Here is a 14,288-nt window from a genome sequence, read left to right as displayed (position 1 = left end):
CTGCAGTGATTTTGGAGCCCCCCCAAAATAAAATCTGACACTGTTTCCACTGTTTCCCCATCTATTTGCCATGAAGTGATGGGACCAGATGCCATGATCTTCATTTTCTGAATGTTGAGCTTTAGGCCAACTTTTTCACTCTCCTCTTTCACATTCATCAAGAGGCTTTTTAGTTCCTCTTCACTTTCTGCCATCAGGGTGGTGTCATCTGCATATCTGAGGTTATGGATATTTCTCCTGGCAATCTTGATTCCAGCTTGTGCTTCTTCCAGCCCAGCGTTTCTCATGATGTACTCTGCATATAAGTTAAATAAGCAGAGTGACAATATATAGGTTTTTGAAATCCTCAGTCCCTGATTCTACTTGTGACCATCAGTTAATGAATTGGCCTTCTGGTTACTCATCTTTCTCTGTCATCTTGGTTAATAATAACCTGCCTCTTGATCCATTTGTGATGACAAATCAAGCTCCTACCTGAGCACTGAGTTTGTGGACATGGTCAGTTAGCCAATGTGAATGTCAGTTTTCCTGAGGATCCCTGAATATGCCCCATACCCTTCCTTCAATCTATAAAAGTATTAAAACTGCAAATCGAAATTATAAAGTTGTGTAAACACCCAGAACATAGAAGATAGCAAATGTTTTTCATTTGGCTATTGATAATTGAGTTAGTTCAATATCATATAATCACATTATGTTGATGTCTTCCTCTTACCTATTGATTACTTACTCTTTCTTTAAAAGGTATCTGTGGAAGAGAACTGATTATGGTCAGAAATCCCAGGAATTTATTCTTTATTTGCAAAGAATGCATTGAACTATATGAAAATTGCATGTTCTTTTTAGTGTTTAAAAGGTGAAAGTGAAGTTGCTCAGTTGTGTCCAACTCCCCATGGACTGTAGCCTACCAGGATCCTCCGTCCATGGGATTTTCCACGCAAGAGTACTGGAGTGGGTTGCCACTTCCTTCTCCAGAGGATCTTCCCGACCCAGGGATTGAACCCGGGTCTCCCGCATTGCAGGCAGACACTTTACCCTCTGAGCCACTTAGAACTGACTAAATTTTCAAACCATCATTGAAATGTTATTTTTCTCAGTTTTCAGAAGAAAATGCAAATAAAATGAAGAAAATATATGGGGAATTCTGTAGCCATCACAAAGAGGCTGTTAGCCTCTTTAAAGAACTCCAGCAGAATAAAAAGTTTCAGAATTTTATTAAGGCAAGTATTTTAAAACTCTTACAAAATGGTAAGCCAATGTAAAGTTCATGCTTGTTTTTTACATGATCTAAGCAAGGTTCACATCTAGATACTGTTTTTCAGGGAAGAAGGAAGTGATATGTGTGTGGCAAAGATAGAAGACTGCTTTTTCTGTGTTAGTAAAATATTTCTCCCAAATCATTTACTTTTGTATTTATATTTGTGAAGACATGTTCTCCATACTTCTGAGCACCTTTGTCGTATCTTATGAAGCTACTTCATGCTGTGACAAGTAATAAGTCAGAAGAGTCACAGTAAAGATAAAGAATCCACTTCAGCCCCACTGGATTAATTGCAAGCAAATCTGTGACACACCTCATTTCATATATAACTTGTATCTCTGAACAATATATATTTTAAAAATTACAGTGGCGTTATTACACTTAAATAAACAATAATTCTTTAATATCTTTAAAGAGTTGGCCAGTGTTCAAAGTTCCCTGATTATCTCATAAAATTGGATTGCTTAAATTAGGATCTGACCAAGGTTTAGATATTGTATGCAGGGCTTATGTCTTTTAAATCACCTTTAAATTGAATGTGCCCCATCCCATTTTTTGGTGTCCAACTTATTGAAGGAATTTGTCCCTTAGAGTTTCACAGACTCTAATTTTTTTATCTACCTTTTTAGGAATGCTACCAGATTCTCTCTTTTAAAAAAATACATGGGTATTGAGAACTTGAAAAGAAGACTGAGGTTTTTAGAAAAAAGTTGCCCTGATTAGAGGAAACTTTAAGGACTATTCTAAAGAACAACATACGTAGAGGAAAACCTGTTGGGAAAACAAATAGTTAATTGCAAACTCCTGTTCAAAATATAACTGATTTCTGACTGCTTTTCAAAACTTTTGCTATTCATGAATCTTAGCACTTATATGTATTAAAACTTGCTCATTTTGGAATTAACTGTATCAGAGTAACTTGAAACTTATTAATCTTGGAGATTTGGGTTGTTGATATTAATTTCAAAGTATACAGTTTAATGAAAATAATGTTTTTAATTAATGATCATGCACGTTATGTCTGAATAGAATGATACCATTGCAGATTCTTTGTATTGTTAAATTCCTACCTAAAAAGAAAATACAGGTAGTGTTTGTGTATATTAAAATATATATGTATATATATTTTAAGCTCCGAAATAGTAACCTTCTGGCTCGACGCCGAGGAATTCCAGAATGCATTCTGCTGGTCACTCAGCGCATCACAAAATACCCTGTCTTGGTGGAAAGGATATTGCAGTACACAAAGGGTGAGTGATGACTCCTGGGGTCAACATTTGCCTCTCTCGTTAGGTTTAAACATAGCCGAGGTGTTGTAAACAGCTACAAATGTTTGTGGCATCTGATTCATAAAGATTGTTCGTTATAGAAAAACTGTAAAGCCTTAGGATTTGGATCCATTTTGAAAAGTTCTCTTTCGTAATGTGACTTGGCCAATTGTCTGAATGCTTCCAAGCAGCCCAAAGCAAGTAGGCTTCCTCATACTCTGACCCTGCCTTTCCCATCTCTATTTCCCCCATATCCGAACCTTAATAACCTCTTCTTCTTCATCTTCCTATTACCCTCCCAGCAGTGATTTGTTAGATTGAGGATGATTTATGAAGGAGCTATTTTTGACCCTGTCAACTCATCAAAGACTAATATCTGGGAATCCTCTGAGACACTGTTAATTCACATGGCTGTTCTGTAAGCTCCTTGAGGAGTTATTAGTTCAATAGGTAGTCCTGTGGTTGGTACAAATAGGTTATCAATAATAGAACAGTGCAGTGAATGGATAGGTAAAAGTGCCTGTTCCTCAAGGATCAGGCTTATTGTTCATGAGTGAATTATTAGGATGGTAGTGTATTATGTTAACAAGGGCTTTGGTTTGACCTTGTGTAAATTTGCGTGGCCACTGCAGATACTTGGCTCTGCCACTCATTAGTTGGGCAAGTTAATGAAATGAGCCTCAGTGTTCTCCACTACCAAATGAGAATACTAGTCCTTATCTTATGGAATTGGTGTGAGGCTTAAATAAGATGGTCTCAGAAAGTGCTCAGTATACAGCCTAATATAAATAAGGTGCTTGATGAGTGGGAGCTATTTTTATTATTTTTATTATGATCAGTTATCTTGAAGACCATGAAAATGATAATGCCCACTCTAAAAAGTCAGCTTTTAACATCCTTGCATTGGTAGGGGTCTCGGTGAGTAGAAACACATGATTTAGTCTTTCCATTTTTTTAGTCACATTAGAATGTGAGTTCCAGAGAAGGCAATGGCACCCCACTCCAGTACTCTTGCCTGGAGAATCCCATGGACAGAGGAGCCTGGTAGGCTGCAGTCCATGGGGTCGCTAAGAGTCGGACACGACTGAGCGGCTTCACTTTCACGCATTGGAGGAAGAAATGGCAACCCACTCCAGTATTCTTGCCTGGAGAATCCCAGGGATGGGGGAGCCTGGTAGGAGGCTGTCTGTGGGGTCACAGAGTCGGACACGACTGAAGTGACTTAGCAGCAGCAGCAGAATGTGAGTTCAGTCAGGAATGGTAGCACCCATTCCTTATGTCCCATTTTTTATAGCTTCCTATAATTAATATACAAGAAAATATAAGCACAATACAAAGAGACATGCTTCATAATTTTGTTCTTGGTGAAAGAATGAAAATGAAATCAAGACTTTCAGTTTGTATCATGGTTATATTTTCTTTCTTAATTTTAATGTACGTCTAAGAGCTATCAGATTGTGTGAGGTCAGCTACTGCTGCTCCAAGAATCGTCCATGTCAAATTCCAGGTAGAATGTGAGACAGTGATTGCAACTTGGTGTGTCAGAAGTGAGAAGTGTGAATTCTGGCTCCTCAGGTGCAGCTGTCATAGTGACTGAGTGAACACTGCCTCCTTAGTTAAGTCAGACCTCTCCCCCAGTTCTTTCTCTGGCTTCTGGGCACATGAGATCCTGTGACTCTACTAGGGCTGTGCTTTTGGACTGTGATTAGAATACCCTTCACCTGGAGATCTTGTTTACAAGCAGAGTCTGCTTCAATAGGACTGAGGTGGAACCCAAGGCAAGCATTCCTGACGAGACTTCTGGGTGGCACGCACATTCCTGCACTTTTGAGTTGCAGGCTGTTAAAAGACAGTGACTTATCCCTGAAGATCCGAAGACTTGGAGCCTTTTCTTGCCTTATTTTAAGTCACTTTGTAATTCAACTTTGATTTTCTCTACTCAGCTTTCTTATATTTGAAATACACTCTTTATAAAGAAGAATCTTTATTTTTGGTGGTGGGGACTGCAGCTTAGGTGAGTGACGGGTAGTAAGGTTGCAAAGTAAAGGCAGTAGGCTCTATCGTGGGCAACGAGAAAATCTCCCTTGTTAACCACCGTGTCTGATCTGTTCCTTGGTTGACTGACTAAGCCTTCATGTACCCGTTTAAGGCATTTAGAGCCTGGAACATTTAGATCCTTTGGAGGACAAGTCCTTATTCCATTTCACTGCTCTTTCTGTGTATTTACTTCTGGTGCTCTAGGCTCTAGAGAATCTTTTATTTTCTCTGTTGACTTTCTTTTCTTCTCTCCTTCTAGCGGTTTCTGACTTCCTGAAACTTTCCCTTTCAGTTCCATTCACCTCAATAAACATCAATTAGTTTTTTAAACACCAAATTTAGAAAATAGTTAAATTTATTTCATCAGAAGCTCCAGGAAGCTGTTGCAGAAACTCCTCTAGAAGTTTTTCTTCAGAGAGTCTAGAGATAAGAGATTTGGCCTGAATTTCAAAGAATCGTAGTTGGGCTGATGATTATCTACTCTGTTGGCATAGCTGACGTAGCCACGCAGCACAGTGCCTTGGTCCCAATTTTTGAGGCTGAAAAGATGTTTTAATACATATTATTAGTATATTTATCTTTATGCTAATGCAGTTGTAAACTATAATTTTGAATGTTACTTTTTATGGAGCAAGGGATCCGGGAAGGCAAATGAGTCTGGTGTCCATTCAAGTCACACTGCAGCCTCCTTTTGGGAAAGGATTCCAGGTTGAGCTTGTAGCTCAATGAAGTTCTGAGGAGCTTGGTATGGGGACTGCTTGATTACTCATATCTGGGCAGGTGGAAGGAGGGCTGAACTTGGGATATGATAGTCACGGCTCTGGGAAGAAGGTCAGACCAGTCTCTAGAACTCAGACATCATGTAGTCACAGTGTTCTGCTGAAGTATCTGATAAGGAAATCTTCGTAAGGACACATTTTAACCATCCTTTTGGGCAGGAGGGATGCAGAGTGATGATAGAATATTTTTTCCCTCTTTTTTAAATATTGGCGTTTAGTTGAATAACAGTGTTGTGATAGTTTCAGGTATACAATAAAGTGGTTCAGTTACACATGTTCCTGTCTAGATTGTTACATAATATCCAGCAGAGTTGCATGTACTGTACAGTAGGTTCTTATTGGTTGTCTGTTTTAAATATACCAGTGTGTATATGTCAGTCCCAAACTCCCTAATATTTGAAGTTAGTCCAACATTTTTGCTATGGGATTTCTGCTCTTTAGATGATGTATTTAACTTTTTTTTAACATTAAAGAAAAAGTGTTTCCCTGAGCACTCCGGCTTATTGCTTGGTGTCTGTTCTTTCTTTTTCCCATGCAGAGAGCACTGAAGAACAGAGAGACTTATGCAAAGCTCTTTGCTTAATTAAAGACATGATTGCAGCTGTGGATTTAAAAGTCAGCGAATATGAGAAAAAACAAAAATGGCTTGAGATCCTAAATAAGATCGAAAACAAAACATACACCAAGCTCAAAAATGGCCATGTGTTTAGGAAACAGGCACTGATGAGTAAAGAGAGGACCCTGTTATACGATGGCCTTGTCTATTGGAAAACTGCTACAGGTCGTTTCAAAGGTACTGCGGCTCTAACAGGCCAGTTTCTGTTTCTAATGCGCATTATTCATTTAATAGAGGACAGATTTTCCAAGGAAAAATGGTTCAGCAATGCAGGCACACACACAAACTGTGGGTCAGTGGAAAGACTGCTGCAGGGTTGAGTTGGAAACCTCAACAGACAGAGGTGGCCCACCCTGCACACCTTTGGGGAGAGTTTGCTGCCCCCAAGCAAAAGGCTTCCTAAGTGTTGCATGGGTTTTCAAGTTTGCGATCAAGTCTGAATCAAAGGCACTGAGAATCCTAATTGGTGGCATGGAAATATTATTCTGGAAAATATGCCTACACACCCAGAGTCTATTGTGTGCCAAGCCAGCCCAGGACTCAGACCACTGAGGAGAGAAATAAACTCTAAACATCTTTGGTATGGAGTGACATAATGCATGAATATACATGTTGACACTGGGGGTGTTCGCTACTGAGCAGACATCTGTTAATCTGGTCAGAGTTTAAGACAGTTTATTCTGATCCTTAAGGAATGATTCTGTAGCTAGCACCTTGCCTGAGGCTTTGTCAACACTGGCCACTGGACTTAATAGGACCTTGGTTTTCACTGAATATTTTCCTTCCATTTTTGAAAGCTACAACATTAAATTTTGCTGGAGATTTAGCTGTACCGACAATGACAGGCACAAGCATGCACTCAAATGCCACTTACTTACTATGTTATCTCTAAAGTAAGCCTTTAGCTATCATAATATAGGCATTTTAATAAAAGTTTTATAATTAGACTAAATCTTAGCTTTTTAATATTTAGTTTGTTTAAATTAAACAGGAAATGATAATTTTAATAAGGGCATTTGAATTGTGGTTTGCTTCATTAATACTAGTAATTTTTTTCCTTTGAAGATATCCTAGCTCTACTTCTAACTGATGTGCTGCTCTTTTTACAAGAAAAAGACCAGAAATACATCTTTGCAGCTGTTGTAAGTATTCAGCCATGTGATGAGTATTTCAATTACTTTAATCCCACATCTTCTTGGAAAATGCCTGAAATGCATAGTGAAATTAACAAGATCATCGACAAGATCATGCCTGTGGTATATTCCCACTATCAGTGATTACAGTGTTCAGTAACAAGCATCCAGTTGGTTTTCCAAGCATGATGTGAGTTGATTTATCATAACCAGGACTGGTAGTCAGTTGATGCAGCAATTTGATCAATTGTGAAAATACTGAAGTATTTTGATACTAGTTGGTGAATGTGTGCTTAGTCGCTCAGTAGTCTCCAACTCTTTGCAACCTCATGGACTGCAGCCCGCCAGGCTCCTCTGTCCATGGGGATTCTCTGGGCAAGAATACTGGAGTGGGCTGCCATGCCCTCCTTCAGGGGATCTTCCCAACCCAGGCATCGAACCCAGGTCTCCTGCATTGCAGGCAGATTCTTTACCGACTGAGCCACCAGGGGACCCTCTGCTGCTTGACTATCTTGGTCTTCCCTTCAGAAACCCCCTCCCCTCCCATTCCTGACTTCCCAGCAACTGAGATATTAATGCTGCTTCCCTGGTGGCTCAGAGGTTAAAGTGTCTGCCTCCAATGTGGGAGACCCGGGTTCGATCCCTGGGTCAGGAAGATCCCCTGGAGAAAGAAATGGTAACCCACTCCAGTATTCTTGCCTGGAGAATCCCATGGACGGAGAAGCCTGGTAGGCTACAGTCCACGGGGTTGCAAAGAGTCAGACACAACTGAGCGACTTCACTTTCTTTCTTTCTTTCTGGTACCTCGCTCTCTTTATCCCTGCTGGGCAGTGCCTGCTGTACCAGTTGCTAACTCCATTCGTGCTGTCCCTTCTGCCAAACATGAGAATACCATCCTGGTATCTGAAGTGTAAAGAGGCTTCTTTCTTCATTCTCCCATAGTGGCTATTAGATAATAAGGCTGTTCATGTAATACTTATCTTTGTACTGTGTTATTTAATCTCATTGCCAGCACAGAGTGAGGCATAGAATAGCAGTAAAACCAATATTTTATAGCATGTCTTATGCAGCATCTTGTGGCCCACAGTGACTCTGTTAAAGATGGAAGATGCTGTCAGTTAACCCCTTATCAGCATTGTGGAGCATCAGGCCCTGTTATAGGGAAGAATCTAAGATGCGGTACCAATGTGAGCAGCATAATGGAAGCTGTCTGCAATGTTGGTATTTGTCATCCATTGATTGATATGGAATGAATTACTAAACAGAATCGGCCACTTTATGGAATCACCAGTGGATGTGATGTAACAATGAGGCTGAACGTAGAAGTTGCTTTACCTCTTTCCCTTGGGCAGGGGTTGTCAACTCCAGTGTCTTCAGGGATTGGGCAGGAAATATATTAATAAATGAGTAAACCAGCCTGGACTCTTGCTGTCAAGGAACTGGTAGTGGTAGAGACTGCAGTGAACCGGTGAATCCATGCCCTTTCCTGCAGAGGGCAGGATGACTCAGCCATTGCCTGTGTTTTAAATGAGGGCATGGGCCCAGGGTTGCTAATCTTCTGCTTTCCCTCAAAACCCAGAAATCTAGTGTTTTTATTTTAGAACAGTGAAATGCTCGGTTTTTAGAGACTGGAAAATTATTTCTAAAAAGCTCTCTGCAAGCTGACCTAGGCCTTTGCGTCACTGGTTTTTGACATCTGTCTCCAAAGCAGCCAGGTTTCCTCCATTCCTAGAGGTTCAACTTGAATTCTTGATCGTCCCTAGGGTCCCTGTGTGGCTCATACGCGTAATCATGGTCCTGCCCCTGATGCCTCCTGGTCTATGGTGGTTAAATGTAAGCTACTTTCTATCCACTGACCTGTTTTTCATTTTTAAAATATCTGACCCCACCACCTCCTCTCCTGCAACACTAAACTACTAGTTCAAATTATGTGTGTGTGTTTATATATATATTCAAACCTATTCTGCCTCTGCCTCTTTATGTACAGAGGCTGCTGACCTTGTAAGCTGAAGGTGAAACAGCATTGCAAGAAGGAAGGTAGATAAGGTCTTATATAGTAAACCCATAATCGAGTAAGGTATATTAAATGTGCTCACAGGTGCTCCCTAATTAGAAAGCACAGCATTCCAAAAGCTTTGGCACAAAGCAGCTTTGACTTCCACTAGCAGAGGCAGCACCCAAGACTGAGTAGACCAATGGTTTGTCCCATGGTGGGTTGGTTTTTTGTGTTTGCTTCCCTGAAGAATTGGATGAAGATAGAGTGAAGTGATCCTCTGGTCATACCCTTGCACACAATTTCAGATGTGGTGAAGCTGGGTGATGCTGGGAAAATAGGCCAGCACTAAGGAGTCAGCAGGGAGGGCTGGAGCGGCATGTTCTGGATAAAGGCATCTCTTGGTTCCTGGGGCAGAAGCAAAGCTGCGTGCTGCAGCCAGCTCTGTAAACAGTGGTAGAAGCCACAAACCAAAGAAGATTCTTCATATTTAGCCCCCAGAGTATTCATTATGTAGACATTCTTTTGGCCATTTGTTCAACTATCGCAACCTACCAAAATTAGCATTATCCATGTTTTTTTATTCATCTTTGAATCCCCAATGCTTAGAAGGAGGCCCTGAAGGATCACAATAAATGTTGATAGGAAAAGTGATTTAATCAGCCAAATTTTAGACTTTGTTCCTATTTCCATCTGATGGGATTATGCCGAATAGAGTTCTGCGAACATTTACTGAGTTCCCTACTTTATTCAAAACAATGTGTTAGGTATATGAAGATGAATTAGACCCACTTCTGCTCACCAAGAGCTCACCTATCGGTTGGTGAGAACAAGAGGCATTTGCACATGGGAGTGAGCCTCTGTGCTTGGTACTGTGGTAGCAGGAGACACTGGTCCTGGAGAATCTGGGGTCTTGCCTCTCTTTGCTTACCTTTCATTTTAATAGATTTCTCTTTGTTGCTTGGGGTTCTGTACACATCACCTTGTGAAAACACTGTTGCTGTTAAGTGCCAAATCCAAGGGTCACTTTAGGTCTTCCAACCCTCTTAATCTATTCATAATATTTGATACTCTGTTTCCATGCCCTTCGAGAGAAGTCTCTCTATCCCTCACTACTGCCTTTTTGGATATTTTTTCCTATTGCTCTGATTGTTCTTTTTAAATGATATCTTTTTAAATCATCAATTCCTAAGGACATTCTCTTGCATCCTCTTTTTCCGTCCGCGCTTCACCATATCCTTTTCATTGGAGATCTTACCCACTTCCACAGCCCTTCCGGAAAGGTTGCAATGGGATATTTGCCTAATACGTTGCTTTCCTTAGCTATTGTGTTTTGAGAGACCCTTCCTTTAAGTAGGACACTGTTTCATCTGCAGCTCATCCTGTTTTATGTAGGATCAGAAGCCATCAGTTATTTCCCTTCAGAAGCTCATTGCTAGGGAAGTTGCGAATGAGGAGAGAGGAATGTTTTTGATCAGCGCTTCATCTGCTGGTCCCGAGATGTATGAAATCCATACCAACTCCAAGGAGGAAAGAAATACCTGGATGAGACGGATCCAACAGGCAGTAGAAAGGTAGCACTTCCTTCTGTCCACTATTGCGGGAATGGACTTGTTCTGTTGGGGAAAATAATCTAACCATGTCTCCCCTGCATGAAAGCTCAGCCTCAGCTAGAAGGGTCTGCTCCCTGCCCCCTGCTCCCGCCTGCCATAGCCCCTCATCTGCATCTTTGTTCTCCACGCCTCCCTGCATGTAACGCCCCGTCTCCTTCTGCCTGTGTGACTCCCGCCCGTCTTGGTACATCTGTGACCCAGCATCTTCATGAAGACCTCCGCAGTTCCACTGGTCTCTTCCTAACCTGAAATCCCTTAATACCTGCTCCCAAAGCATTTATTTGATGCTTGATATCTGCTACCACCTTGTAGCTATTATTTTATTTATATATATATGTTTGGTTGTTAGATTGGAAGCTCCTCGAGGGCAGGGACCATGTCTTCTGTTTTTCTGTGTCCATAATTCGGAAGAATCATTCAATAAACAGTTTTAGACCAGTGGATCTGTATCAGCTGACCCCTCATTGCTGGTGCCATGACAGTTTTTATAAATGGGGGTGTGAGGGTGATCGTTCTTAATGGTAATTTGATTAGATCTTGAAAGATGTATAAAACTCCTCCACTTCCACTGCACTCCACCCAGCCTGGCACCCTACTCCATCCGCCTCTAGTCTCTCTACTCTTACCCTCATTGAGAATGGAAATACCCAAATGCACTAGAAAGCAAAAAGTATTCTTTTAATTGTACCTACTCCTGGCATTGGTATTGTGTGTGTATATGTTTGTGTATGTGTGTGTTTGTTGGAATATTTGAGTCATCCTAAACTGCTCACTTTGAAAGCTCTCTTACATTATGCAAGCTCCATTATATACTCAAGAAAACCAAATCTCTTGGCCAGGGGGCATGATGAATTCTCTTTATGCTAAATTTTTCTTTTCTGAATAATTCTTCTGCCAAGTTCCCATGTCTTTCTAATGAACCTAAAGAGACCTGGGTTTGGTTTCAGTTGTCTCTCTTGGCTGTTGTCTTTTAAAGTTGCCCAGAAGAAGAAGGGGGAAGGACAAGTGAGTCTGATGAAGAGAGGAGGAAAGCTGAAGCCAGAGTGGCGAAGATTCAGCAATGCCAAGGTACAGAGCAGACGCCCCTGCGTCCCGCTCACGCGGTTCTCCTGGGAGACTGGGAAGGCCCAGGTGGCGTGAATAGGAGTTCAGGACTGAATAATTAATTTTGTGCATGCACCCACGGCCCACCCTGGCTGCTCTCAAAAAATGTATATATATTAATATATATTGACACTAGAAGTGCTCAAATAAAATGACTCCCTACCTCTTCCTCCTTAGTGATTAAAATACACATGTTTAAAATCCTGCGTATAACATGACAGTAATTACGGCAGTGTGGCGCAGGTAGGCACGGGAGCGGCTGTCTAGCGTTTTTAAAGATTAATTTATTCTTGGCTGCGCTGGGCCTGTGTTGCCGCACAGGCTTTTCTCTAGCTGTGGTGAGTGGCGGCTGCTCTCTGGTTGTGGTGTTTGGGTTTTAATCTCACGTACAGATTCCTGGGTGGAGAGAAGCCGTTGCAAGGGCTTCTCTGGTTGCAGAGCACGGGCTCTCGAGTGCAAGCTCAGGGGTTGTGGCACGTGGATTTAGTTGCTCCATGGCACGTGGGCTCTTCCTGGACCAGGGATCGAACCCTTGTCTCCTGCGTTGGTAGGTGGATTCTTCACCACTGAGCCACGAGGGAAACCCCGTTGTCTAGTGTTTTGATTTTAGATCCCAGCACTATTAGGCCACAGGTGACTGACTTTGGACAAGGATCATCGGAACTCTGGTCCTTGGTTTCCAAATCTGTGAAATAAGGAAATTAAATGAGCTCAGTGATTCTCACCTCTCACTGGGCATTAGAATCACTTGCAGAGGTCTTTAAAAATTCTGGTGCCTGGATTTCACCCTCAGCCAACTCACCCAGAATTTGAGGGCGATGGGCTGTACACGCCAGTATTTTAAACTCCCCTCTGATGATTCTGAGGCAGACTGAGAAGCCCTGGATTCGCTGCTGGTTGGGGTCCCTTTAAGCTCTAAGAATTCTGTGATATGCTGAAATTAGAGGAAGACGATGCATGCGAAGACGGTTAAAGAAATTGGATGTTGAGAAACCAAAAACGTAAACCGGTATGTTTGGTTTTGACCAGGACTGGCTGAAGGCCGAGCGTTCCAGCCCTGGCGTTGTTTTCCCTTGCGGGAAGCGCTCATCAGGGACAGCGCCGCCTCAATTTTCATTCCTGAGCTTCATGTTTAGTCTTAATAGAAAACAGCCTGAATAAACAAAGATTGGCTTTGCAAGGTTTTCTGGAATTAGGGGAATTGGAAGGGAAACGAACATTTATTGAGTACAACAAATTTATAGAAGAGACAGTGGAAGATGTTTAATCATCTGCTGGAAGCTACAGTCACCAAATAGAAAGTTAGGATTTGAATCTGTTTGTCCCACCCACTGACTTGTACTTGACCTGTTCAACCGTCCTGCTTGCTAATTAGCAACATTTTTGTCTTAGAGCCTGGGTTTTCATTTGTTATATTCATGTGACAATTTTCAATGATAAATACTATTTCTTAGAAATACTCAGTAACCAAGATCAACAAATTTGCACATATTTGGAAGAGAAACTGCATATCTACGCGAAACTTGGAGAACTAAGTGGATTTCAGGATGTCCATCTAGAGCCCCACCTCCTCATTCAACCAGACCCCGGAGAGCCTCCCCAGGCAGCCTCATTACTGGCCGCAGCACTGAAAGAGGGTAAGTTGCTTCCAAAAGGATTTTTCTCAACAGACTCCCAAAATGTTTATTAAGCAGCTACTATGTGCCATGTGTTGTGGTCTTGGAGCTGAAGATACAGCAGAATAAATCCTTATTATTCAGAGACAGAGTCCTTACTGATTCCAGAAACAGCAAAATATATTTTTTTAAAAAATGTCAGTTTGGTTCAAGTGCTATGAAGGAAAATAAGGATAAGGGGAATAGAGAGTGATGGGGTTGGCTGCTGCTGCTGCTAAGTCACTTCAGTCGTGTCCAACTCTGTGTGACCCCATCGACAGCAGCCCACCAGGCTCCCCCGTCCCTGGGATTCTCCAGGCAAGAACACTGGAGTGGGTTGCTGTGCCCTCTTCCAGGGTGTCTTCCCAACCCAGGGATTGAACCCAGGTCTCCTGCATTGCAGGTGGATTCTGTAGTGTCTGAACCACCAGGAAAGCCCAAGAATATTGCAGTGGGTAGCTTATCCATTCTCCAGGGGAACTTCCCGACTGAGGAATCAAACTAGGATCTCCTGCATTGCAGATGGATTCTTTACCAGCTGAGCTACCTGGAAAGCCTGAGGAGGGCATCAGTTCAGTTCAGTTCAGTCACTCAGTTGTGTCCGACTCTTTGCGACCCCATGAATCGCAGCGTGCCAGGCCTCCCTGTCCATCTCCATCTCCCGAAGTTCACTCAAACTCACGTCCATTGAATCGGTGATGCCATCCAGCCATCTCATCCCCTGTCATCCCCTTTTCTTCCTGCCCCCAATCCCTCCCAACATCAGAGTCTTTTCCATTGAGTCAACTCTTTGCATGAGGTGGCCAAAGTACTGGAGTTTCAGCTTTAG

At 42.0% G+C, this 14,288-nt stretch overlaps 1 protein-coding gene across 8 annotated transcripts in view; it reads left to right on the top strand.

Annotated features, from left to right (window-relative positions):
* ARHGEF28 (Rho guanine nucleotide exchange factor (GEF) 28) overlaps nt 1-14,288 on the top strand; it is a 325,034-nt gene that overhangs the window by 258,494 nt on the left and 52,252 nt on the right. For all 8 annotated transcript variants that reach the window (XM_010853539.1, XM_010853541.1, XM_010853540.1 and 5 more), the window contains 7 exons: nt 1,098-1,220; nt 2,394-2,511; nt 5,884-6,138; nt 7,027-7,103; nt 10,483-10,661; nt 11,677-11,768; nt 13,259-13,441. In XM_010853539.1, the coding sequence (XP_010851841.1) occupies nt 1,098-1,220; nt 2,394-2,511; nt 5,884-6,138; nt 7,027-7,103; nt 10,483-10,661; nt 11,677-11,768; nt 13,259-13,441 (1,027 nt within the window). The remainder of the gene's footprint in view (nt 1-1,097; nt 1,221-2,393; nt 2,512-5,883; nt 6,139-7,026; nt 7,104-10,482; nt 10,662-11,676; nt 11,769-13,258; nt 13,442-14,288) is intronic.

Source organism: Bison bison, unplaced genomic scaffold, assembly GCF_000754665.1.
Source record: "Bison bison bison isolate TAMUID 2011002044 unplaced genomic scaffold, Bison_UMD1.0 scf7180017864329, whole genome shotgun sequence".
Classification (NCBI taxonomy): Eukaryota; Metazoa; Chordata; class Mammalia; order Artiodactyla; family Bovidae; genus Bison; species Bison bison.
Note: the sequence above shows the minus strand (reverse complement) of the source record. Positions and strands in the feature narration are given on the sequence as shown.